The following is a 23331-nucleotide window of genomic DNA, read 5'->3' as shown; positions in this document are numbered from 1 at the left end:
GGTGCCAGCTGAATTACTCCTCCTCTTTGCAGGAAGCCATTAGGTGTGGGCTGAAGCCGTCCATGACCTTCGTCACAGCCACCTCCCTCAGCAACCGAGACCCATGGCCAGGTAGTAATTCTTGCAGGGGTCCCTAATTCCCTTTGAAACAACTGGGAACTAAGCTCTTAAATACCTTTGCCGTCTGAATCATATTCCAATGGTGTCATCTCTATTTGCTCCTAGTTCTGGAGCTGGTTGCCCATAAAAACGTCTGCCTGACCTCATCCCAAGACCCTGCAATGAGAACACGCTCAATTTCCGCTTTCCTTTGACCTCAGCTGCTCTGGGCTTTGCAGCGATGCAGGATCCTATATCTGAGTAATCATGCAGCCATCGCTCTGTGCGTGCTAACACGGGCCCTCGTGCCCTGCACCGCCAGCTGTATGATGCATCAGGCCTTATATGTAATCTGGACGTGCTCATACAGGCCCCGTGCAGAAGCTGCGTGCCATCACTTTTTTGCTGCTATTTTGTCCCCCTGTTAACAGAGCGGGGCTGCACAGGCGGTTTGCACAATAACCTGTGACTCATCTTTGGATCTATACGCTGGATGGTTTCCACTGAGCTCTAGCCGCGGGGTTTGCAGATTCACGTGTTGCACTTTTCATCTTCACTCCAGACTGGGAGGTGGGCGCGCCGCGCCGGTGCCAGCGGCTCTGCGCTGTCCTCCTGCCTCCCCAGAAGTGCCCGTCAGATCCCTCCCTGAGCCCCGGCGAGCTCCTGCAGGTCTCGGACCCAGCTAACGTGGCTCTGCTCCCTTGCTGCTTCCGAGGCCGGCGTCTGCAGGAAATGCTGCTTCTCTGGTGTCCCCATGCGGAGGAGAGCTTTGGCAGTGGCCACCGGCCGCGGCTGCGTGGCTTTGGCGGTGGCATCCTTCCCCCAGCTCTTCCCTGGAGCCTCAAACAGGTGCCTGCGCTCCTTCCTAGCCCGCTGCCGTGCAAGGAGAGGAATCAAGCAGGCTCTTCCCTTCCTCTCGCTCCTGCCATACATTTAATACAAACTTTAAATACTGGCATTTCCTTCCAGCTTTCTGACAACCTTGAGAGATGCACCCCAGGGCGCAGGAGGGAAAACTGAGTGCATGAGCAACACAAAAGGGATTTTCTGATCAGGAGCCACACGCAAGTACCTATTAGCCTTGCAAAGGCTTTAACGACATCCTTTAGTGCCTGGCCCTGTGCGTAGGCTTCCCTCAGGCTGGCTGGCTGGTCAGACTTGAATTTTAGGCTTCTTAAGGGTTTAATAAGAGGCTGAACTAAAATACTAGCTTTGAGTGGAGAGCTAAATTCTTCAAGGTCAGAAGGTGGAGAGGCTCGGTGTTAGGTTCAGTCCCATGCCACGGGGAGGTGCAGTGCTCCCAGCGTGGCCCGGGGTGGTTTGTCTGCTGGTGAGCGGGCGAGGGGATGCCCGTGGCGCTGCTCCTTCTGCCTCGGGGCAGCCGTGGTGCTTCTGTGCGTCCCTGGGGGGCTCCCGGCGGGGCTGGGCACCCGATATCTGTCTTCTCCGGGTGACCTGTCGCTGCGGGGCTGCTCGCTGGCACGGAGGTGGTGCTGGCCAGCGTGCCTCCATGGCACCACAGGAGCCGAACGGATCAGCCTGATCCGCAGCGGAGTGGGGCCCGCGTCCCCGCGCGGGGCCGGAGCGGGGTGCCGGCTGGGTTTGACGCTCGCCCGCGCAGCCCGCAGACACCGTGGGGCTCGGAAGCAGCTCGGCTCGGTAGGTTTGGGCAGGAGCCACACGAGCGTGGCCGTACCATGTCTGGGAGCTGGGCTGGCCTGTTCAGTGTCCCCTCGCACTGCACCGTGTTGGAAAACTGACCCAAACCATCGCCCGGGATCCCCTGCGCAAGCAAGGCCTGCACGCCTGCAGGGGAGACACGTTGCACCTTGCACAACTCTGGGTCTCGGCGCAGCAGATCATTTGCACGCTCGCTTCGCTTTAAGTGCAGGCTTTGTTCCCAGGGGTTTCACCACGAGTAAAAGGTAAGACCCCGTTTTAGACCCGGGCTTAAGCAGCGTGATGTGCTAGATGGAAAAGCAATGAATCGTGTGCTTTTTGCTCTCAGCTACGTTTGCATCCCAGCAGTTCTGGAACAACGGGGTACATGTCTCCCGAGCCACTCCAACACTCCCACACTTGCAAAATCCTTTAGCTTTTGGAAAAAAAGAGCCATATAAAGCCAATCTTTATTAAACCTTCATCCTCCGATGCCTCTGTGTTAGCAAGTATGGCAAGAAGAAGACACTTCCTACAGCTTGCTTGACAAATGACAGATGAGCCATCAAAACAGTGGCGCTTGCCACAGCCGGGGATCCGGCAGAGGTGCTAACTGCTTCGGAGGGCAGCGGGGCTGGCATCTCCTGGCTCCAGAAAATGGTCTTTACAAGAACATACACAAACATTATAGACCTTTAATTGGGGTTTACCTGTTGGACACTTAGGAAAGGAGCCACAAAAAACCAGGCAGATATTTTCTTGGTCAGCAAGTCTGACCCAGGCTCTTGTCCCTCTAACCCAGCTTCTTCTGAAATTATATAAATAACTGGAGATTCAGATGCGTTCCTGTTGCCAGAGCATTTTGGCCGTAACCCGAGCCCAGACCACTGGGAGAGGAGCCCTAGTCTCCATCACGCTGCGGTCTCTGCGCATGGCTCGGCTGCCAGTGCAGGGCATGGAAAGCCTTCACGGGCAGCAGAGATGGACTCACATTCAACGTTGTTTCCCCCACTGTTAGTTTTCCTGCCTGCCACCGCAAAATACCCACCATGCACAGGCTTTGGGGGGGGTTAGAGGCTTGCGCACCATGCTGAAGCCCAGCACCTGCCTATTTAACCTCCCTCCTCCAGCCCTTCTCACACCCAGCCCCGACGAACGTCTGCAAAAGCAGCTGCGTGCCCACCGCCGGCCCCGGCCCGCTGCCCGCCCCGCAGCCAGCCCGTCAGCGGGCACCAGGGAGTGGTGCTCACTGCACCTTCCTTCCTCTCCCCAAAACGTGCCTTGACGCCGGCCCAGCCTTGAACTGGCCTTTAGTGCAAGGCAGCAAGCTCCGGGCACCGCCGTAGTGGCTCGCCGGACCCACCGAACGAAGGGCGCCGGCACGGCTCGCCGCGCCACGCTCACCCCTCTCCCCTGCAGAGACAGTCCTGAGCGGAGGCAGGATTTTTCCAGGATCAGCCTTTTCTTTATTTAATAATTTTTGCATAGGCAAATGTTACAGTTTTGGACACACAAATGTTAAAATGATCGATCCTATGTGTATGCGCGCGCTCACACCCACAGCCCATGCTGTCTTTCTTAGGGTAATTATTCATACGGGTATTTACAGTGGCCTGGTGGAAAATGTTTTCCGTGGTTTCAAAGAATGCTCTAAAATGGTCAAACCGAGAAACGCCTTTAAAGAGTGTCCACCCTGTGTGTCTGTGTCTGTGCGTTTTGGTTTCAGCAGCTTTGTGTCTGTGTCATATAGTCCGCAGGCTGTGTATCGCACTTTCTAGTTTGAATTTTGTTCTGACTCCTCTTACTTTACTCTCCACCTATAAAACCGGTATTTCTAATGAAAAATAAGCAATAAATGGCTGCGTATGCTCAGGTGTAAAGGACTTTCAAAAGCAAGAGAGCTGGCAGCACACCGCTGTCGTCCTGCCTTGGACTTTTTGTGATAGACAATAGATTAGAACAAAAATAGGAAAGCGCAATGGAACGAGGGTGTTTGCTGACCTTGTTCCGATGACAGAAAAGTCACTTCGGGGTGAGACTGTGCCTTGGGCTGTTGCAGGGACCGGTTGTCCTGGGCATAGGATCAAGGGAGTTTTTTTTTCCTCAAGTAAGGATTGCAAGTAGGTAGTAGTTGCCATTTAAAACCGAGGTACAATCCAAAGAAAACTGCTAGGAAAATTTCAATTAACAGAAGCACATTCATAAGGCATAGACTGGTTAAATGTGCACAAGTGTAAATAGAGACAATAATTTACAGGCTTTTCTCTCGAAATATTAGTGCTGCTATGAGGAGACGAGTGTGCCTTACTTATAATGACTTACCATAACATTTCCATACTGTGAATGAGACAGATTAGGTTGGCATTACGTATTACTTAGCTGTGTACCAATTAGCTAAACAAATGCTATGAATTCCGTCATTTATGATGGAAGCTACATAAAAATTGTATAATTGCTGCAGTGAGTCATCTAGTTAAATGGCACTCCTATATGGACGAATTGATTTCAATGCAAGATTAATAGCCTTTTGCTGCTGTTTTACGTGCTTGCCAAAGACCATACTACATTGTTGCTAAGCATCATTAATGGATTAAAATAAGGGTTCTGCATAATTCCTACGGTGTATCTTCAAACAGCTCGTTTAGTTTGTGCACTAGCCTAGCGCTTGTTAGCCCTACATAACACACGGGTCTGGACGGCTGACACGTGTGAAGGAGGTTAATGCAATCCTAGGAACTCTTTCAAAAGCTCACAGGTTTTCTTGTGGATGACTTCGCGGAGTTTCCTCACGCGCCGGATGCTGGAGGTCCCCACAAAGCTGTCTGGCTGTAGGACAGCCATGCCGTTGTGGACATCTCCCATGATGATGAGCTGGCCATCCACTGTGGTCATGTTGGGACATGGGCAGCTCCAGTCCATGTTCAAAAGCGTGATTTCTAGTGGTTCCTTCCCCAGGAATTTTAATCCCATTTTTTCATCTTTGAGGATCTCCTCCACTGTCACCAGGGCATGTCCCGAGTCTTGGTCTTCGGTCAGCTCTGTTATACGGCCCAGGATAACAAAGTCGCTTTTGCAGAAGCTTGTCACCAGCTTCTGGCGTGGCTTGCAAGCTTTGCAGTGCGTGTTCTTCGGGAAAGGGCACATCTCTTCGCAGGCCTCCCGGCTCTCAAAGTTGTTCTCGTTGCCTCCACACCCGCCATAAATGAAGGACTGGCACTGCTTTGTCAAGCTGTTATAGGCCCATCGGGGCTCGTAGGCCTTGCAGTGACCTTGGAGGGCTGGCAGATTGCAAACGTTGATTGGGCCGTTCATGCACGTTAACATACAGTTCTCGTAGGTCTCAAAGTGGTTGAGGTTGCTGTTACAGTTCCCATAGATGAAAGTAAAGCAGTTGTTTTTCTTTGCGTCATAGTACCACCTGGTCTGCTCTTCCCCACAGTCTTCGCTGTCCGGTTGCTTCAGGCACTCATCGGTTGGAAAATGTGTTTTGTTTTGGGAAGCTTCTTTGGATGTGGGTTCTCCTTTGATGACTGACAAAGGGAAATCAGCCCTGAGAAGGCCACCGCTGTTTTTGGCAGTGCAGGTATAGATGCCTGCGTCTTGGAGCTGGGTGTTGTAGATGACCAGTTGGGCGATGTTGGTGACCACGACATTCCCTCTGACGTGATTTGGCTTCATAATGACTTTGTCTTTCCCGTCGACCTGCTTCTCCCACGTGATTTCTGGCTTGGGTCTCCCTGTAACGTCACAGAGGAAGCTGACAGTCTCTCCCACGTAGACGGACTGATGGACGGGGTTGTTCACTAGAGCAGGCGGCAAGATATCGATGACCGTTGTCTCGGAATAGGCAGTAGTAGGGCGAGCTGTTGTTTCTGGTGGGATAGGGCTGGTGTTCGGCCAGGTAAGATGGTACCTACAGGTGACTACGTTCAGGGTAATGCCTTTGATGCAAGCTTCTGCATCCATGTAGCACTTGTTGTAGTAGGTGAGCCCGTCGGAGGCACAGGTGAAGCTCGGCTCCTTCTCACACCTGTCCTTGCACTTGCAGACGGGTTGCCCGTCCCAGATGTCGCACTCTGAGCCTTGCTGGATGCACATGAAACGGTCGCAGGTTGCCTCTTTGGGCATTCCCACCGGCCCTTTTTTCCCCTTGACGTCCATGTACCGAGCCGCCACGCAGCTCTTGGTTCCACAGACATTGGGGCAGCACTTCTCGAAGGTCTCACACTCCTGCGGGGAAAGAAAACAACCCGATCGTTACTGGGGACAGAGCAAAGTCCTTTCCAGAGACCCAGCAAGCAGAGAGGCCACATGCTTTCAAGGAGTTAGGCTCAGGGGACCCATGTCTGCCGCAGATGTCCGCGGTCCAAAATTCAGCGTCCCCACTGGCAATGAGCGGAAACATCCCTCCAGCACCTCCTGAGAGGTGTCTAAACACACTGGGGTTTCTGAATGGCTTCAGGAGAAGACTCTAGGGAAGGAAAATGTATTTCTGCTTCTTAAACACTAACCTCATCACAAGTCTTTCCTAAAGTCACATGGACTGCTTGACTGCCGAACCAACAACCCCCCTCCCGCGCTCTCCGAAATGCCTGAGGACAAGCCCTGAGAAACAAGAGCGGATGGAAGGTCTTATCATATGGCTGTAGGCAGTAATCCTTCTTATTTTCCACAGAAGTATGTAAAGTATTATTTGAATTCCCTGAGACTAACAGCCTACTCTTGGAGGTGAAACTGCCAAGGATTTGTAATTGTTCACATTGTAGAGAAAATAATAGAATATCTCAAAAGTAAGGAAATTCTTGCTCCAAAAATAATTTTTCTATGGTATTTAGAAAAACAAACCCAAAACAGCTCATTATGGCTTCTCTGTCCTATTTTAGTCCTATTTTCAAATGCAGCATCGCTCTTCCAGTGATTTATTACACCCCGTCTCAGCTACAGTCAGCTCTAAATTGCAGTTAATTTTAGCAGAATTTTCATCTTCGTTGCAGAAAAGGTATTTGATATGTGTGATCACAGCTGCTGTGTTGTTATGGATTACTTTAAGGGGCCATGAATGCTGCTACCATGTAGCATCGGGGCACATTTCCACGGTGTGTTAAACCTCTACAACCCCCCTGAAATCCAACGGCTTTCTCCGTAAGTGAGAACAAAATGTTTTTTAAGCTACCAAACTAAATAGCTTCCCCTGAGTCCAGTATCCTTTCCTTATTGGGAAAAAGATGACCTAATAACATAACTCTTTCCCCATTTCCTGCTGCACATTACTAGGTTTCAGAAGCAAAGTTAGAAACCAGAACGGGTAACGTTTTCGGCTGAGGTTAAGGAGCGCGGCTTTAGCAGCGTCGGTGGCGGAGTCCTCGGCCGCTTGCAGACCACTGACTCCATGCGAGGTCCCAGGGCTCCGTGCTGCCACAAGGCAAAAGCAACTATTTTTAGCCTGGTGGCTTCTGGCTTTCAGTTTCTGACCAGTAAATTATTAAAACAACGTCCTCTGTTGCTGCTGCTGGGTTTTTCCAAGTGTTTTAATATTCATTGCTGCACCTGGTGGTTGAAATAAAGGGGGCTTATTTGGGAACGGCAAAAGTAAACACAGCGCCTTCATTCGTAGCACATGGGATGCATCAGAGCAAATCTTGTTTACTTGACGGCCAGCCTTTTTCTGGTTTTTGGGGTTTTTTTGTTTGTTTTTCTCCCCGTTCCTTTTAGCACTGCAGAAACGACCTGGCTACAGAACATAAACCCAATGACTTTTTTCAGCATGGTACATGTTGCTGTCAGCCTGGTTTGGGCTGCAGGAGCTTTGCATGATGTAAGAAGCAGGACGAGCAGGTATTTTCAGTTGCCAGCTTGAGCTGGCAGTGCTGACAGGTTGAAAAATGCATTTTTAGCATTGTAAGGTAAACACATTTTGAGCTGGGAGCATCACAGAGAACATCTGCCTGGTCATTTTACCCAAGCCCCTGTTTTGCTCTCCAAGCACGCTTTGTGTTTCAAGTGCAGCAAAGGCTGATGATTTACACGTTAAACCATTTCAGACAGAATTCCTCCCAGGAATATAAAGCATTGATGATGGCCACCAACAACACAGAGCATGGTGACACTGCTAAAATATTATGGACTGGCCCTGAGGCGCGCTGAGTTCTGGAGTATCAAATCTGGACGTTTCTTTTGACAGGCAAGCACGGAAAATGATCAAACAGCGCGAGCGCTGTACCCACATCAGCGTAAGTGACAGCCACACACCTCCCCACTCCACTGATAACTCATCAAACCTCTTCTACTCTCTATAGGTGACGGGCCAATGAAATAGGTGCGCTGTCTGCATCGAGTCCTGCACAGCGCCGGCGCATTTCTATCCGGAACAGAAAGAGCCTGCGGAGCAAACAGACCCGCCGGCAAACCCCATCGCCCCCGACGCAGAGAGATAAAAACGTGCATCACTCACCAGGTCAGCTTCACACTCTCTCTTGCAAGTGCTCTGCGCGTCTACCCACAGGTTGGGGTTCATGTCATTGGGGCATATCCCAGCGTGGGAGTACCGGATTGGAGGTAGGGCTCTCCCTTTCAGAGAGACCTCCAGAAGCAAGAGGACACTGCTCTTCCCCAGCAAGATCCACATCCACCGAGTGAACAGCACCAACAACATCTCAGAACTTCTCCAGGGCAATGGCAGTGACCGAGCTGGAGGTAGTTCTTGTTTGCTTGGGGTTGCTTTTTTTTTTTTTTGTTTGGTAAGCCTTAAATTTTCGAGGAACCTAAATGCACCTGACTCCTGTAAAAACTTCAGCAAGCTCCTTTGCTGCCTCTGTTGATAATGCAGTTTGGTCTGGACCTCATTGGATTAAAGGTCCTAGGAAGTTACCCCCTTATTTTAAGAGAAATGCTAATAGTCTGAGCAGAGTTAGCTCTATTTATACCCTGCCTCTGTTAACAAGTCAGAAAAAGTAAACTTGATTTCTTTGACAGGCACACGCTTCCTATGTCCTGGTGGCAGTCAGACAGATTTGTTGCAAGAAAAAAAAGCTGGAAAGAGTTTAAAAGGCTGGAACTGGCACGGTGGGACCCCTGCATGTTTCTGAATGCAGGGAGGCCTTCTTAACCCCTTTAGACCTAAAGTACTTCCCTATGCTAAGAATGGCATTTACTTCTGAAAGAGTACTTGTCTAAATAACACGGACCCGCAGTCAGGGGATTTCCCCACGGCAAGGGGCTACACAATCACTTGCTAAAAGGAACAAGTAATAGGATTGAAGCAATTAAAGCTAGAATATCATATTTTCACAAAGGCAGTAGGGAAGAAATAACTTATTTAAACTTAGGATCGACAAAGCAGCATGTCTTCGTAACTCTCGTGGGGTTCCTCCGGGCTTTTTTCTTCTCTTTGGTGGGGAGATTTCCAGGATGCTGGTTTTAACGCTGCCCTCCAACCCCACCAGCAAGATGTTAAAAGTGTCCCTGAATTCCTCCACATTTCCTGACAGCCAGATCCCATTGTACAGTGCATTGCTGACCCCTTTAACAGCGACAACAAAAAAATAGTAGAAGTCCAACTCTATGGAAACCTGCATAAAGGAATGTACAGCATTTTTGCATTGGGGGGCGGGGGGGGGAAGTTCAGTCAAGCTGAGTTCCTCGTTCCCTGATTATTACAGCAAGGGGCTGATCCTGCTCGTGCTGAACCCGTGCCAAAATCCAGAGACGAGTGGCAGAAGTCACAGTTGCTCAGCACCTTCCAGGATTAGAGCCTTTGGGCTGACTTCTGGGCTAGTTTGGATGGATCCTGCACGGTGCTACGAGCCTCCTGGGAGGACCAGGTAAGATGGCATCCTGGCATCCTACGTGGGGTTCCGCAGGGCCGGACCAGCAGCGCTGCGCTTTGGCGGGAGGGAAGGTTGTGCCCTGTGCCCAGCGCTGAGCGCTGCAAAGCCGACAGACCCGGCTTTATTAAACCGGGGTTGTTTTTCATGGCTGAGTTTGGGCCTAATTCTCCCCTGAGTGACGATGGCTGCCAACCAGTACAACCAGCAGTGAAGTGGGCCACCGTGCAGGCACTGCCTCGGGCCACGGGGCTCCTGCTCCTCCCCTGGGGCAAGGCAGCAGAGCGCAGTGACCTGCTGGAGTTTCCCAAGGATCACCTCCAAAAGGAAGGGAGAGCAACCTGGAGCCGATCTACCCTCGGCTGTGGCATTTCTGTGGCAACCCAGGCTAATAAAATAGTCTCTAGCAGTTTTGATTTGTGCGACCGCATTAACGATATGCACAGTATTTGAATTTCATATGACGTGTGGAGAGAAGTTGTCCAAATTAGCTATTTATAAGGAGCGAAGTCAACCACCAGGCAGCAGTTTGCAGTTGATTTATTCTCTCTGAAACTTTAGAAACCTGCATGACACTTGTACAAAGTGCGGCTGTGCGCAAAATGTTTTATTCAATACTTGTTTACAAAGACAAACGCAGCACCCTGTGATGCCTAAAAAAGCCAACCAAAAATGACACATTCCCAAGAGGTACTTAAAATTCTTACAGCTCTATTAACAACAAAATCGCATGTATTAGTGGTTCTGTTGACTAAACAAAGACACTTTATGTTGTAAAACTGACTACAGATAAGCTTTGAAACCAGCTGCCTGTGGGGCTCGAAGAGCATGGGTATCCGGGCACTAGAGGAGCCGCTGTGAGGAGTGTGGGGTCTCACTCTAACAGCTGCTGTACGTGCAGGGAACCTGCCCTTGGTCCGTGGCGTTGCCACCACGTAGCCATGGATAAATCTCTGCCATCCTTTCGGGCTCTTTTACCCCATTAACCCACTGGGCCAGAAGCTGGGAGCTGGTGGGTCCATGGTGCTCTGCAGCTTCTGGCCCCTCTTCTGGTGCCACAAAGCCACCTCCTTGCACGCTTTGGCCATGCTGAGTGAGCGACCCACCGGTGTGGGCCCACCCCAGGCGGGACTCCCTTCCAAGGAGGAAGGACTAACGCTATCTTGGGTTTTTTTTCCCCCCTCTGAGACCAAGAATCCCTTGCCCAGAGGCACATTTCAGCTGTGGGGGTGCAGAATGGGGCTCTGAAGGATCAGACGCTGGTTTGCATCAGACAGATGGAACACTCTTCTGCTTTGCTGTGTCCTCCTCCATCCAGAGGGATATTCTCCAGGGACAGGTAAATCCCACCGCGGCCCTCCGCTTTGGACACGCAGATACCACGTGCGGTGCGCGATGGCCAGGACGGCGGAGCTCGAGGGCTGACAGGGGACTGAGCCCAGCTGAAGGAGCAGCTGCGTGGGACATGCAACTCAGCTGATTTAATTGTGTCCTCGCTGCAGGTCAGTGGGGTTGTTCAAGGAAAGGCCATTTGAATGGCTGGATTTGATGCATTGTCACCTCCGACACTGGGTCAGCACTTGGCACAGCGGAGAGGGGCAGGGACATCCCATAGGAGCCAGGGGAAAGGGCAAAGCAACTGTCAATGACAATGATGGTTTTGTCAGGGCGCTGCACTGACATTATAAATGAGACACAGGAAACCTGTGTTAACTGAGAAATCAGGCTTTCGGCAAAACTTTTGCATAGGAAGCCTCTTAGGGAATTAAATCCTGGCCTAATCCAATGGAAACCAGATGGACGCTGTGCCCCTCCGACTGCCATTGCTCCAGGAACAGGGAGTGCTCAGCCCCGTGAAGGATCAGGCCCTTGGCCACTTGATCACAGCCGGGAGAGAGAGGAAAACAGTGCCATAAATCTCCCCGTGAATGCGGGCAGGCAGCTCCTGAGGTCAGAGGAGGCAGTGAGGACTCTGACTAACCCTCGACAGCTGCCCCGTCCCTGCCAGGACACCCCAGACATGCTGTTACCCAGCCTGAGGAGCACACCCAGGAGGGGACACCACTATGCAGGCTGCCCTGCGTTGCCTTGGGGACACCGGGGACCCCCATTGTCCCAGCAGGAACAGCCAAGCTCTGCCTGACTAATGCACTCAATATCTCCTGCGTTTCCTTGAGGGCTGGTTTCTCGCCTGGTTTACATTAGTTTAGCTCCACTGACCTCAAAGAATCTGACCGGGTACTCCAGAAGAACACCAACACCAGCTGTGAATCACAGTCTTTGACAAGGCCCCTGGGCATAGTTTCTTCTGTTCTTTCTTGTTTATAAAGCATCATGCTTTTTTTTTTCTTTTATATAAAAAGTAAAATAATCCTTATTCTCCATTTCTATGAACGGATCTATTATGAACGCTAAATTTATGGCTTACTTTGTCTCATCTGTGTCAGATACTGATGTGATAAAGATCTTCCCAAATGAGTACAAGCCTTGGAATAAACCCTGCTCCTACCCCGAAGTCCCCTGTCTGATCCAGGCGTTGAGCTGGGTCTGTTGGATGGGGAGCTGGGATGAGCTTTCTCTGGATCTCAGATGGACAAACCTGAGCCCTGATGGCACAAAGCAGCATCTCAGATCTGCTCCCAGCAGTGGGGACACATGGTGTCCGACCAGCCTGTCCTCCACAGATGTCTGTCCGACACTACACCACGGTCCTGAAAAGCCCTCCTAGGATGCCCGGGGTCCTGGTTAGGGCTGTTGCTCTAGAATTGGCTTAACTGCGACTGGTTTTTGCAAATTACAATTTCTTTGCCCTTTCTTATACTCTTCCCAAGGTCCTGTGGGGTGTTCCTGCCCTTCTCTGCTATGCCAAGTGTTGACCCAGTGTTTGGTGTGACCCCCTTCTAATGGAGGAGGGAAATGGGATTCTCTGGTGCACAGGAAAGTGTAATTGTGTTGGGTTTTTTCTTAAACCACTGTTAAAGGAACAGCAAACTGTTGGTCATATTTATTATGCAAAACGAGCAATTTTCATCCGGAGTTACTCGGCGGATGGTAGATTGATTTGCTGGTTTTGCTGTGGAAGGGCTCTTGGCAGGAACTGTCCCCCTGCCACGTTAAACCTCCCATCTCCCATTGATCTCTGCCTCGGCAATGGGGCCTTTCCAGCTTCGGCCTCTCGTGCAGTCTGGGCCTGCCGCCACTCGCAGCCAGTTTTGCCAACACAAACACAAACCACCCCCTCTCCCGGCACAGCCACGATTCGTCGCTGCCAGGTGGTGCCTTGCTGGCTGCAGCATCGAGAGCCCTAACACGAGGGCTCACGGCTGGAGCAGCCACTCGTCCGTGCTGGGGCTGCAGTGGATGCCCGCGGCACCCGCTGCCAGGAGAGGCACGTCCAGGGGTGGCAGGTTAGACCTGCGTGCCTCTGCTGGACCTCTTCTGCCTTTAAGCTTTGCTTAAGGCAAAGACTCTGGTCCTTGAGGCCTCTCTCCCCTCCTCCACACAGGGCAGCTGGGCACAGCAGGACCTGGTACTAACTCCCTGCACCGCCTGGGCCAGCGATCTGCACTAAAGCCTGCCTGCCTGCAGGGACCCTGAACACACAGGCAGCCCCAGGACATGCTCATCTTCAGCCCCACCATCATCATTCACGCTCCTTAGGTGGCTCCTTGTCACTGCACAGATGAAAATGTAATGCCTGAACAGAAAAGCACTTTAAAAAACCCTCTGTCTCATTTAGAAGGTAGCGATGTTCCAGCCTGTATGTAAAGCTTATTGCACTTAAAGCTGATAGCCAGACATCTGAGAGGGAACGTCACCGCCAGATCCCTTTTGGAGCACAGCTGCCAACTGCCTGCCTTAAGCCGTACCGTTGCTTCCAAACCCTCACAGCAATCCAGATGATGCCTCGGGACCTCGGCTTTAGCTTGCTCCGGGCTGCAAAGGGCCAAATCTTCCCCTTGGAGCGTCGCTCCACTCCCACGAACCTCGGCAGGAGCTGCGCAGGGTCCGGGCTGCGGGGCGCAGCCGGGAAGCCCAGCCCGGGCGCCTTTCCGCAGCCCTTCGGAGGGCGAGCGTCTCACGCTGGAGGTTGGCCGAGCGAGCAGGAATTTTTGGCACCGTGTGATGCACCTCCGAACACCAAAGCAAAGACGAAGGCTGCGCTGGCCACACGCTTTGGAAGCGCAAGCAATGAGAGGGGCGGATTTGGGCTGAAGGTATGCCATGGTAATTGAGTGCCCGGGTCCTGTTTTCAGGGCCATTTGTATGTGTAATCAGCAGGGGAAGCATGTTTCAGTTTCCCCCTAGTTAAGAGTTTTGTCAGGGTTCCCTGTAAGCGCCCATAACTAACAAGTGCTGGTTTTGACTTCTGAAATAACCCATCTGAGCCGATAACAGCGTGTACAGACAGGCTCGGGGAACCGGGGGCATATTTAGAGCAGCAATCGCTCACCGAAATGAGCCGCTGTTTATGTGCGTTCTGCCTCACGCGCAGATGCTCAGTAAGCAGAAGTTAATGTAGTTAGACAAAAGGGCTCAGTTTGGGGGGAAAAATCAATAATGTCAGGGAGTTTATTACAGGGTTATGGGCCACCTGCTAGAACTCAGCATTAGGCCTGCGTTACGTTGTGTTTCGGTGAGAGCTGATGGCATTGCACTCAGACGAGGCTAGCGCCAGAATTATTATTTTATGCTTCGGCAGATGGCTTCTGCTCGGGGGTTTTATCTTTGAGTGCAGACATACGACTAATCATCATTTGCTTTCTCTTTCTCTGCTAGCGTAAGCTGGGCAGGAAGCAATTGCCAGTTTGATGATGGTTCATTATTGCAAGGTTTATTCTGTCTGAAACAGCACAGCAAGAGGCAAAGAGGGTACAAAGGAAGAAAATCAACCAGTTATCAGTGAGATACTGGGAAAAGCTGGGCTTAGAGCCTTGTCTTCCACTGGCCCATCTCTTTCTCTCTCTATTTCAGAGGCAAAGCCTTAGATGTCCCATAGATAATTAGGGGAGGCCGTGGAGTTGGCATCTTTAGGTCGTCAGGATTGCAAAGGTCAAATGCTGGGAATGAGTTCATCCTGCTGTAGAGCAGGAGGGTCCAAGCCACTTCCCAAAGTCCCCTCCAGCCCTGTTCTTTGTCACCCTCAATGTGGACCGAGACCGGCTCCATCAGCTAAGATCTGAGTTAGGGAAATCTGAGATCTGTAGCGCAACCTGGAAAGTCGAGAAGCAGAAATCACAGCCACCGTGGCATCACTGCATGGCCCACGCTTTCCAAGTCAGGCCCTCTCAGTCACCTCCCCGCACGGCGTACAGGCTGGACGAGGGAGGGTACCACCACACCACGCAGGCGCACGGCTGCAGCCGGAGGCTTGAGCACCCCGCTTTGTTGCAGGTTTTAGTAGCTAGCGGTTAGTTTCATGGCTGGCTTCAGTAACAGCACTTCAGGAAACTCTGGCACCAAAGCCGTGGTGAGCAAATGGCGATGTTCCCGTGTCTTGCAGCGCTGCTGTGGCTGTATAAGCCATTGCACGGTAACCTCAGTGTTGAACCAGGACGTTTGTTGCTGAGCTTCCATGTTTTCTGCTTGGTTTCAGCTCGATTTGAATGAAAGCTCAGAATAAAAGCGAGGCGTGGGCCAGGCGCATGCTCAGGCCGAGTGCTCGGCACATCTTTCACCAAAGCTGGTGATGTTTCTCCAGGAACGTGAGTTAATTTAGTTCCACATTTACTGCTGTGAGAGGCTAATGAATTTTATTAAACCCATTGCACAGATTCACTCCAGTCTGCAAATAACCCTAATTTAACCACACTTATTTACTTTTAGGAGTTTAAAGCTGGCAGAAAATCCCTTGCTGAGTATCACACGGCAACAGCCATGAAAGGCTGGAGTCCCGAGACCCTGCTTCCAACCCCACAGGCACCATTTGCTTGTTAAAATCCTAATTCAATATACAAACACCATGTCGCTTTTGCTTGTGATGCAATTCAACTTAAATAAACAGTAAGGTTTTAACCTGCTGTGGTAATTTCATTTAAAGCCCTCCCAGCTCTCATCTTTCTCGGAAACCCAGAGTTTCTCCTGGTTTGTACTACAAGCCTTAATTCCCTGTGACTTCAGTGTAAGGTAGCATCTCACCGGCACGCTGAGCTGATCCTTTTAGACAGTTTATGACCCTTTCAATGGATGAGGTCTGAGCTGAGGGTTTGTAAGGTGAGAGAAAACCGCTGCAGATTTGCCTGGTTCTGTGCTTTGTTGTGAGACTTTACCAAACCACTGAATCTGTCGAAGTTTGGAAGCCCTCGTTGTGGCTGGGAGCCTCTCCAGGAGATGCAAAGCAGCTCCCAGAGACTGGGCTTTTCATCAGGCAACGAGCTCTGGCTTCTCCAGACAACCTGGAAGTCCCAGAGCTCCTCCGAGGGTTTGGTATCCAAAACTTAGCTATAAACAATAACTAATTTTCACAAAATGGAACTATTTCCATTCCTGCAAATATCATGAAATCCTTTTAGCGTCAATTCCATCTTCTTGGAATTTAAATCTAAATTAGGACAAAACTCTTTTTAACTGAAGAGTTATTGCCTTCGTTTGGCTTTGCTGGTTGTTAGCGGTCCCGGCTGTCGCGCGGCGCAGCCTCTGGCCGTGCTCAGGGTGGGACCTCCGCCAGGAGCAGTCCCCGACCTGGTCAGCTGGCATATTAGCAGTCTTTCCAAAAGGGAAATTATTTTGCTTCAGTTTGCCCTGTGTGCTCTTTTACCACCAGATGCAAGACATCATAAGGTCTGCATTGCTTGAACCCAGATGGTGGCCATCAGAAAGAGTGAGTAAATCTCGCCTGGGCCACTGATACCGTTACTCGAAACGCCCAAAGAACACTAAATGCAGTATAAATGGTGTGAACAGGGCGCTCCTCTCCTGGCATTCATGCGGCAGCAGAGCTGAACACAGGCTAGGGCTGCAAGTGATGTACGCGAAGCACTGATGACCTGCTTCCGCTGATCTTTAGATTAGCGAGCTGATCCTGCTGGCCCTGGCAATGGGATGTTTGTCTGCATTTAATGGCTTTTTTTCATTGTTGCTCTTTCTGATTTCAGCTAATTCAACGTACATTTTTATTTTGATCTTTTATTGTTTGCAGCGTGAAGAGTCCACCTGCAGCCTACGTCGAAGCAGGGTTCACTGAGATGCAGCACTTTCTCTTCCACGGCAGTTTTGAAGATAACCGGTCCTCGACTGCCTGACATGATGGTGGCTGGCAGAGCGATTCTAGGTAATATTTAAGAGATTCACATGGTTTAATCGTTATAATTTTCCTGTGCCTCTAGGGCCTGCATGTTGGGCTCGCTGCGTTATCTAAGCAATTGCTAGGATTGTGTTTTAATGATAGACGCAGCAGGCTGCCTTTGAACAGGGAGGTACAAATTGAGGCATCGTTAGAGGCGAGCGTTTCAAACACGCTCTGTAATGGCCTGATTTTTCTCCAATTGAAGTCGATGGTAAATATTCTTCTGACTTCAAAGGGGAGCGGGGTGAGGTTACAGCCGAACACTCTTGGAAATCCCACCCGGCGCTTGATTTTTCTTGACCCGAAGGCCAGTTCAGTCAGCTCTGCTCCCACAAAGGAGCTTTCAGGAGTCCTGTAAAAGCCGCCAGAGTGATTTTAGCACTGGGTTCACATGGTAGCAGCATGTGAATTGCGGCAAATCTAGAGGACGATTCACACACACACCCACCCCCCCCAAGTTCTGATTTCTCTTCTGCAGATGTCCGCTGGCATCGCTCTTGCTGCCTCCTCGCTGGCTCTGGGGAAGTTTAGGGCAATGGGATTCCTAATTAGGCACTTCAGTTCGGTGGGGCGAGCTCCTGCAGTGAGACGGGAGGATTTGGGGTGCCCCCACAAAACCTTTGCTTTGCTGTGTGCCAGCCATGAGAACATGCTGCCCTACGTGTCTGGAAAAGCTTTACATCATCTGTGCAGCCCATGGCATCAGCTCTGACTTTGTCTCTTCCCATCACAGAGAAAATGGTCTGGAATTCATTTTCCTTTCCTGTGGCTTCTTTTGCAATTTTACACGGTTTTTTTCTTTCGTGTTTCTGTAACACGTAGTTACAAAGCTCTCTGCAGGGTGGAAAAACCAGACTTTTCTATACATTTCCCCAAACATTTCCATAATTTCCTTTTAAAATCAATTAGGTTTGTTGATACGGAATTGTTACCTACACGGGACCCATTCCCACCTCTGCCACTGACATCTTCTGAGAGCCCAGACCACGGAGCCCCTCTGGGCCGCAGCTTCCACCTCTCTGAAAGGGAACACAAAGCTCACAGGAGGGTCAAGTGACACCAGTTTGTCTTTTAAATCCCTCTGTCCTCCCATTGCCGCAGAAGCGACGTGTGAGTGTGAGGTGTGATTTGCTGCAACCCCAAAATAGGCTAAAAAAAAAAAAGAAAAATGCAAAAATTGTATCTACAGCCATGTTTGTGTGTCTTAAGCCTAAGCCTAAGCACAACCCATTCTAGCTCACACATGCACATACTTTTTTTTTTAAACTTTGCCATGGTTAGAAACCTAATATGGTTCCTGTTTCAGAACATGTTCTTGGTTTGTACTTTCTCAGCTCCCTCCCGATTTCTTTGAGGAACCTGGCGTACCAATGGCCGCAGAAAACCAGGTTAGCGCACAGTAGAGGCTTTCATGGCCACTAATCTTGATGACAAAATTATTCGAACAAACACTTCTTGTGTCACCAATATATATTATGTAAAACCTTGTGACTTTGATTATGTGCCTATAATACAGATTAGTCTGTTTGGGTGTTTGGTGCTGACCTCCAATAAGCTCCTAAAGTATTAGCAAGAATTTGCAAGTGACAGGCAGGCAGAGGTGCTGTTCTGCCTAATCCCGTTCTCAAAACTCTGACTATATATGTCTGAACAGTTTCTGTTGCTTTCCTTAAGGCACCGGGTTATTTCTTCCTCTGCCCCCTCCCAACAGCCTTTGTCCTTCTCTCCACTGCTTTGATGTATCACAAATGTTGGAAGATTTAGCTAACCTTATGGATTAGAGCCAGGAAGACAGCGAGAACAAATTTAGAATAGGAGGCAGAGAATGTACCAGCTGGGAGGTGATGCTGTCAATCTCCATGGAGACCTCTTTAGTTACAGCTTTGCTAATTACTCTGTTGAATTGTATAGCGTCTGGTTGGAAGCCCATCCAAGTCAACGGAGAGTTTCTAATTGACTGGTCGCGTCTCAGGACCACGAAGAGTGCACAGGGCATAGCCCCTAAGTGTAACCGGTTATGATTTGCATTTGTGGCTTTCTCCTTGATGGCCAAAACACAGCCTAAGGAGGCTCCAGACACCTTGATCCAGTCTTCTGCATGGGGCCAGCTTCTTTAAAGGAAAAAGCCCTGCAGAAACAAACGTAGACCTTGTCTTGGCGAAACAATTTTTGTTTTAGGAATGCAGTGAACCATCTCCATCAGCTTGTTAACAGCATGTGCGCTTCCCACAGGAGTCAGCTCCTGCAGGAGATGAACTGGGACAAGACCCACAGAAGCCTTTTGGCTCCAAACACCCACATCGGGCATGGCCCTACGCAGGAGTCGTGCAGCTACGAACATTTGCCCCACCTCCCCAGGATGAGCCTGGTTCATGGCTTGGGAGAGCAAAGCGAGGGACTCCAGACCTGGGCAGAGAGGAGTGCAGCCAGATGTCTGGGGAAAAAACAAAGGCGGCCCCTTGCCTGCTCAGTTTTCTGGGTTAGGACATCTCTCAGCTCCGAGGGGAGCCTGGAGACCCTACCCACAACCGCAACACAAGCAACAACAGCCCTCGGGGGAGAAGTTTGGATCCACGGCACTGCAGCTCAGGCCTGTCATTACTTGAAGCCAAACTGGCTTTAGACACTAATCCACTCAACAATTTCCAGTTGTTATCAAAATCTATTGGACTTCTTAACCACGAGTCCCTGAGCTGATGTACCACCCCCCTCAGGTTCCAGTCCTCTGACTTGTTTGTTCAGAAATTATTTATTTGTCCTACAAATAGGAACAAAGTTAAATTAACAAATGAAAAAAAAAAAATCAGCCACACACTCTGCCTGATTTCTAAACAGATTTGGCTGCCTGAGCAGATCCTTCCCCTGCAGATAACCATTCCCCCAAATATCAATGCCATTTTCCAGCCCCCATCAAATCTCACTCCATGCTGCAGGTGTGTGTGCTCACGCCTCCTGAAGAATCTCTTTCTTAGGCACCCAGCTTCCCATCAGGCCCCTGCAGGATGCTCAGCAGGGTTGAAAATCCACAGCATAGCTGGTTGCACTGCAATTCAGGGATGCTCCAGGTGGCTAAGGCCAGTCCTAAATCCCAGCCCACTATTGGTGTTGCAATTCCTGCCCACTGATCTGGTGAAAAGAGCCACGATTTAAGGTCAAAAGAAAGGTGATTGGTGAGCTCCCTGCAACTTTGCAATACACTGTAAGGCTTTATTTATCTCATCAAGAACAGAGAGGCTGAAGGAAGGGCCCCAGCCACCTCGCCTTCAGGTGCTCAGCCTGCCTGACACTAGACATCTGGAAATTACTGGGTTCAAAGCTCGTTTCCTTTGGCTCCTTTGACAGCAGGTAGGACACAATAGGCATCTCCAGAGGATGATTTGTCTGTGCTATTCTTAGACACCTGCCCCAGGATGAGATGAATCAGCCTCTGTGCTGCATGTTTCTTCCCATGGGCATGAAGCGAGCGTTGGGTGACGCAGGCTCAGACTTGATAACGTGGCACTTCGAATTTAACCTAATTCACCTACAAACTCTCACACAGGGACTTCCATGGGGCCAGCACACAAACTGGTATGATAGAAACTGCTTCTCCCTTCGGGCTTTGACTTCTCTGAGACCGCCTCCTCCGCATTCAAATGCTCAAAGGCCCAAAGTAAGCAGCATAAATTAGTTTAAACCTAGGTGAATATTGGGCTTGACTTTTCATTCATTCTATCTTTATTCTCCACCAGTCCTGCCATTTCTCTGAGCCTTAATGCCACAACAGCTTTAAATCTCTCTCTCTCTGTGCATATGCACATTAACTATTATGTTTAGGGTTTCTGACTATCCCTAAATCTTATTTCTAATACCCTTACACCAGTGCAGGGTTGGTTGAAATTGCTGGAAACATTATTTTGGTGGGTTGGGTGGGGACTGGGTGTTTCAAATATGATTGTACAGCTGTATCACTGTGTAACTGGGAATTAATCCCTTAAAAAGATCTTTAATAATAATTGTAAATGACTGAGAACTTGGTTAAAGGAGTTGGGGAATGAAACCTGAAATGCAAAGGGAGTGAAAAATTTCATAAGCCTTAAAAAAAACAACCAGAAGCAAACACCAAACAGACAGACCATGGTTTCTCCAAAAAAGGAGAAAAGAATCAATCCAGAGGTTCAGTCACAGTCGGAAGCTTGCAGAAAGACAGATATTAAAACTAAACCAATAAAATCTGGAAAACTTGCTCTGAGGACAAAGAATGGCCCAACTCTGCCTTGTGGTTACTCCAAGCAGCAGCAGGATGTCCAAGCACGTAACAGCTAAGCGCTGGCTCTGCACTGCCAGGCATGCCTCCGCGTTCCCAGCGATGCCCGAGGCTGTCAGGGCTGCGCCCAAGGCTGGTGGATACGATTCCCCCTCGAGTGGTGACTGCATAGGGAGCACTGAGCACCTCTAAATCACAAAGAAAACAAAATGTCACTGATCTGGGCTCCACACACACAAACGCTCTCACCACGGCTCAGAGCTCAGCGTGTTCCTGCTGAAGGCCAAGGACATTCAGGAGGCACATTTGGGAGGCGACGCGACTGCTCGCTTTTGCGCAGTCGAGCCGTGAGCAGGCAGCAGCGGGTGCGATTCCCAGCAGCTTCCACAGGTGATGATGGCCAGTCCTCTGCCAGCACCTGCCTCCGCGCATCCGGATCCGCGCAGCCCCTGCTGCTCTCGCTAGGGAGATGTATGCACGTGTGCCCTGCATAGGTACCGGCACCGTGAGGGCTTGCCAAGTGCGGGCACCATCCCACCTGCCATATGGGAAAGGGGAGGGAAGGCGCAGGGAGAGAACACGGTCTTGGCTTTGCTCGGTTTTGGTGCGTGCAACACTAGTGCTGATAAACGGGGAGGGGGCACTGCGTGGGAGGGGGGTCTGAGGCTCCACGCGCGAGGCACGAGCAGGCTCATGGCAGCAGTGGGGAGTTTTGAGTCAAGTGAACTCGCTGCTAATCCTCTTCTACACAGTCTTTCTTGCGGGAGGAAATCTTATGACTCCAGGGAGAAGTACGTTGTGTAACTAAGCAATGGTGAACCCGAGTTGCATTTAACAGGGCTTGGCACAAGCACGACAGAGTAGGATACTCATCCCAAGAGAGCGTGAGAGAGACCGTCTCAGTGCATCGCCCGCCGGCTTCGAGTCCTTAAAAGCCCTGGTGTAGCCTTGGGAGAGGAGCTCAAGTAGAGGGAAAAAAAAATAAAAGGAAAAAAAGCCCCATAACCCTAAAGAAATCGTCTCATTGTGCAGGGCTTCCCTGCGCTTGTTGTTGAAACGTTGCATAATGTCCCTTGCACTGCACAGAGCTTTGAAATCCGCAGGATCAAAGCTGTATGGAGACACTATGGATGTGCTGAGGCAAATCTAAAGGCATTTTACAATTACAGCAGGAAGCACAAAGCCACACTTTGAGCTCCTCTTGCTGTTCCACCGTGACACCTAGTGGCACAGCACAGATTTACTGTGTTTCTGTTTTTAGGCCTACTCCTGCACTCGTCTCCTGAACAGCTTTTCCCCATCTGTCTGAGACATCACGTACGACTTTGGAAAAGGCTATTTTGCCACTTTATCCCATTGGATTTTTCCAGATTTAACAAGTTGGGATTTAAAGCTTTCACAGCGTGCAAGACAGCGTTCTGCTTCCTTAGAACGTGTCCCCAGGTCTCCATATTTGTGAGCCACATCTTTGGTATTCGACTTTATCCCACAGATGCTGAAAACAGACAAAAGGGATTGTCGGTTAAAGTGTGGGCATTTAAGACAGCTTTCACTGAAAAAGGGAGAGCGCTAAAAAAAAAAAGATCTGGGTCACAGCAGCGTCCAGTTGAAAGCTCATCTTGCAGGTCTCTGAGGTCTGAATTTGCAGTTGTCACGGGGTAAATCTTGTTTGCAAACCATTCTCTGAATCGTTTCTCATACAGTTGGTTGTGTCTGTTGGTTCGAGCCGGGCAAAATTTTGGCTCAGCCCGTTGCAGTCTGTTGCGTGAGGTGACCAGCATGTGATCCGGTGTTAAAAAACCGCCACCGAGGCACTGCGTACCCTTTGGCACGCCAGTTAAAAATGCCACTGCTGTTTGAGCTCGGAGAAACAGAAAGGCCTCGCCTGTGGGCCTCAGCCTCTGCCGAATGAAAGGAAGGTGACTGACTGCAACCCAAGCCCTAAATTAAACGGCAGTTTAAAAATAACGACACTAATAAGAAAAGTAAGCAATAAAAGCGAGGCAAAGAAAAAAATAACCTCCAGCTTAGTGTGAATTCCTTATTGGTGGCAGACACCGATGCCGAAATAGAAACCCTGGAGTTAAAAAGAGCTCCCCAACACGCACCGCGGTGATTTAATTAAGAGCAACACGCCAGAGAGCCAAGGGCTGGGAATTAGGGGTGCCAGGGCTGGGGGTGCCCGGGGAGTTTTGCTGCCAGCCCGTGGCTTTTAAACC

At 50.1% G+C, this 23331-nt stretch overlaps 1 protein-coding gene and 1 long non-coding RNA gene across 12 annotated transcripts in view; one reads left to right on the top strand and one right to left on the bottom strand.

The window, feature by feature from the left end:
- The window catches only part of LOC135315900 (uncharacterized), a 30674-nt gene extending 7561 nt beyond the window's left edge, over positions 1–23113 (top strand). For 5 of the 11 annotated variants that reach the window (XR_010375383.1, XR_010375384.1, XR_010375387.1 and 2 more), the window contains 6 exons: positions 33–111; positions 8055–8451; positions 9417–9578; positions 10900–11083; positions 16720–16851; positions 17776–23113. This is a non-coding gene — a long non-coding RNA (uncharacterized LOC135315900). The other 6 variants (XR_010375379.1, XR_010375381.1, XR_010375380.1 and 3 more) reach the window with 6 other exon arrangements.
- On the bottom strand, positions 3212–5939 carry WFIKKN2 (WAP, follistatin/kazal, immunoglobulin, kunitz and netrin domain containing 2). Its single transcript, XM_064466840.1, has one exon. It carries the CDS (start codon positions 5917–5919, stop codon positions 4477–4479), a length of 1443 nt encoding a protein of 480 aa, XP_064322910.1. The 5' UTR covers positions 5920–5939; the 3' UTR covers positions 3212–4476.
- Positions 23114–23331: the final 218 nt, after the last annotated feature.

This window comes from Phalacrocorax carbo, chromosome 16, assembly GCF_963921805.1.
Source record: "Phalacrocorax carbo chromosome 16, bPhaCar2.1, whole genome shotgun sequence".
NCBI classification, from domain to species: Eukaryota; Metazoa; Chordata; class Aves; order Suliformes; family Phalacrocoracidae; genus Phalacrocorax; species Phalacrocorax carbo.
Note: the sequence above shows the minus strand (reverse complement) of the source record. Positions and strands in the feature narration are given on the sequence as shown.

What these genes read in the sequence shown, in the direction of transcription:
- WFIKKN2 (XM_064466840.1), bottom strand. Translation starts at nt 5,919, where the DNA reads ATGGACGTCAAGGGGAAAAAAGGGCCGGTGGGAATGCCCAAAGAGGCA.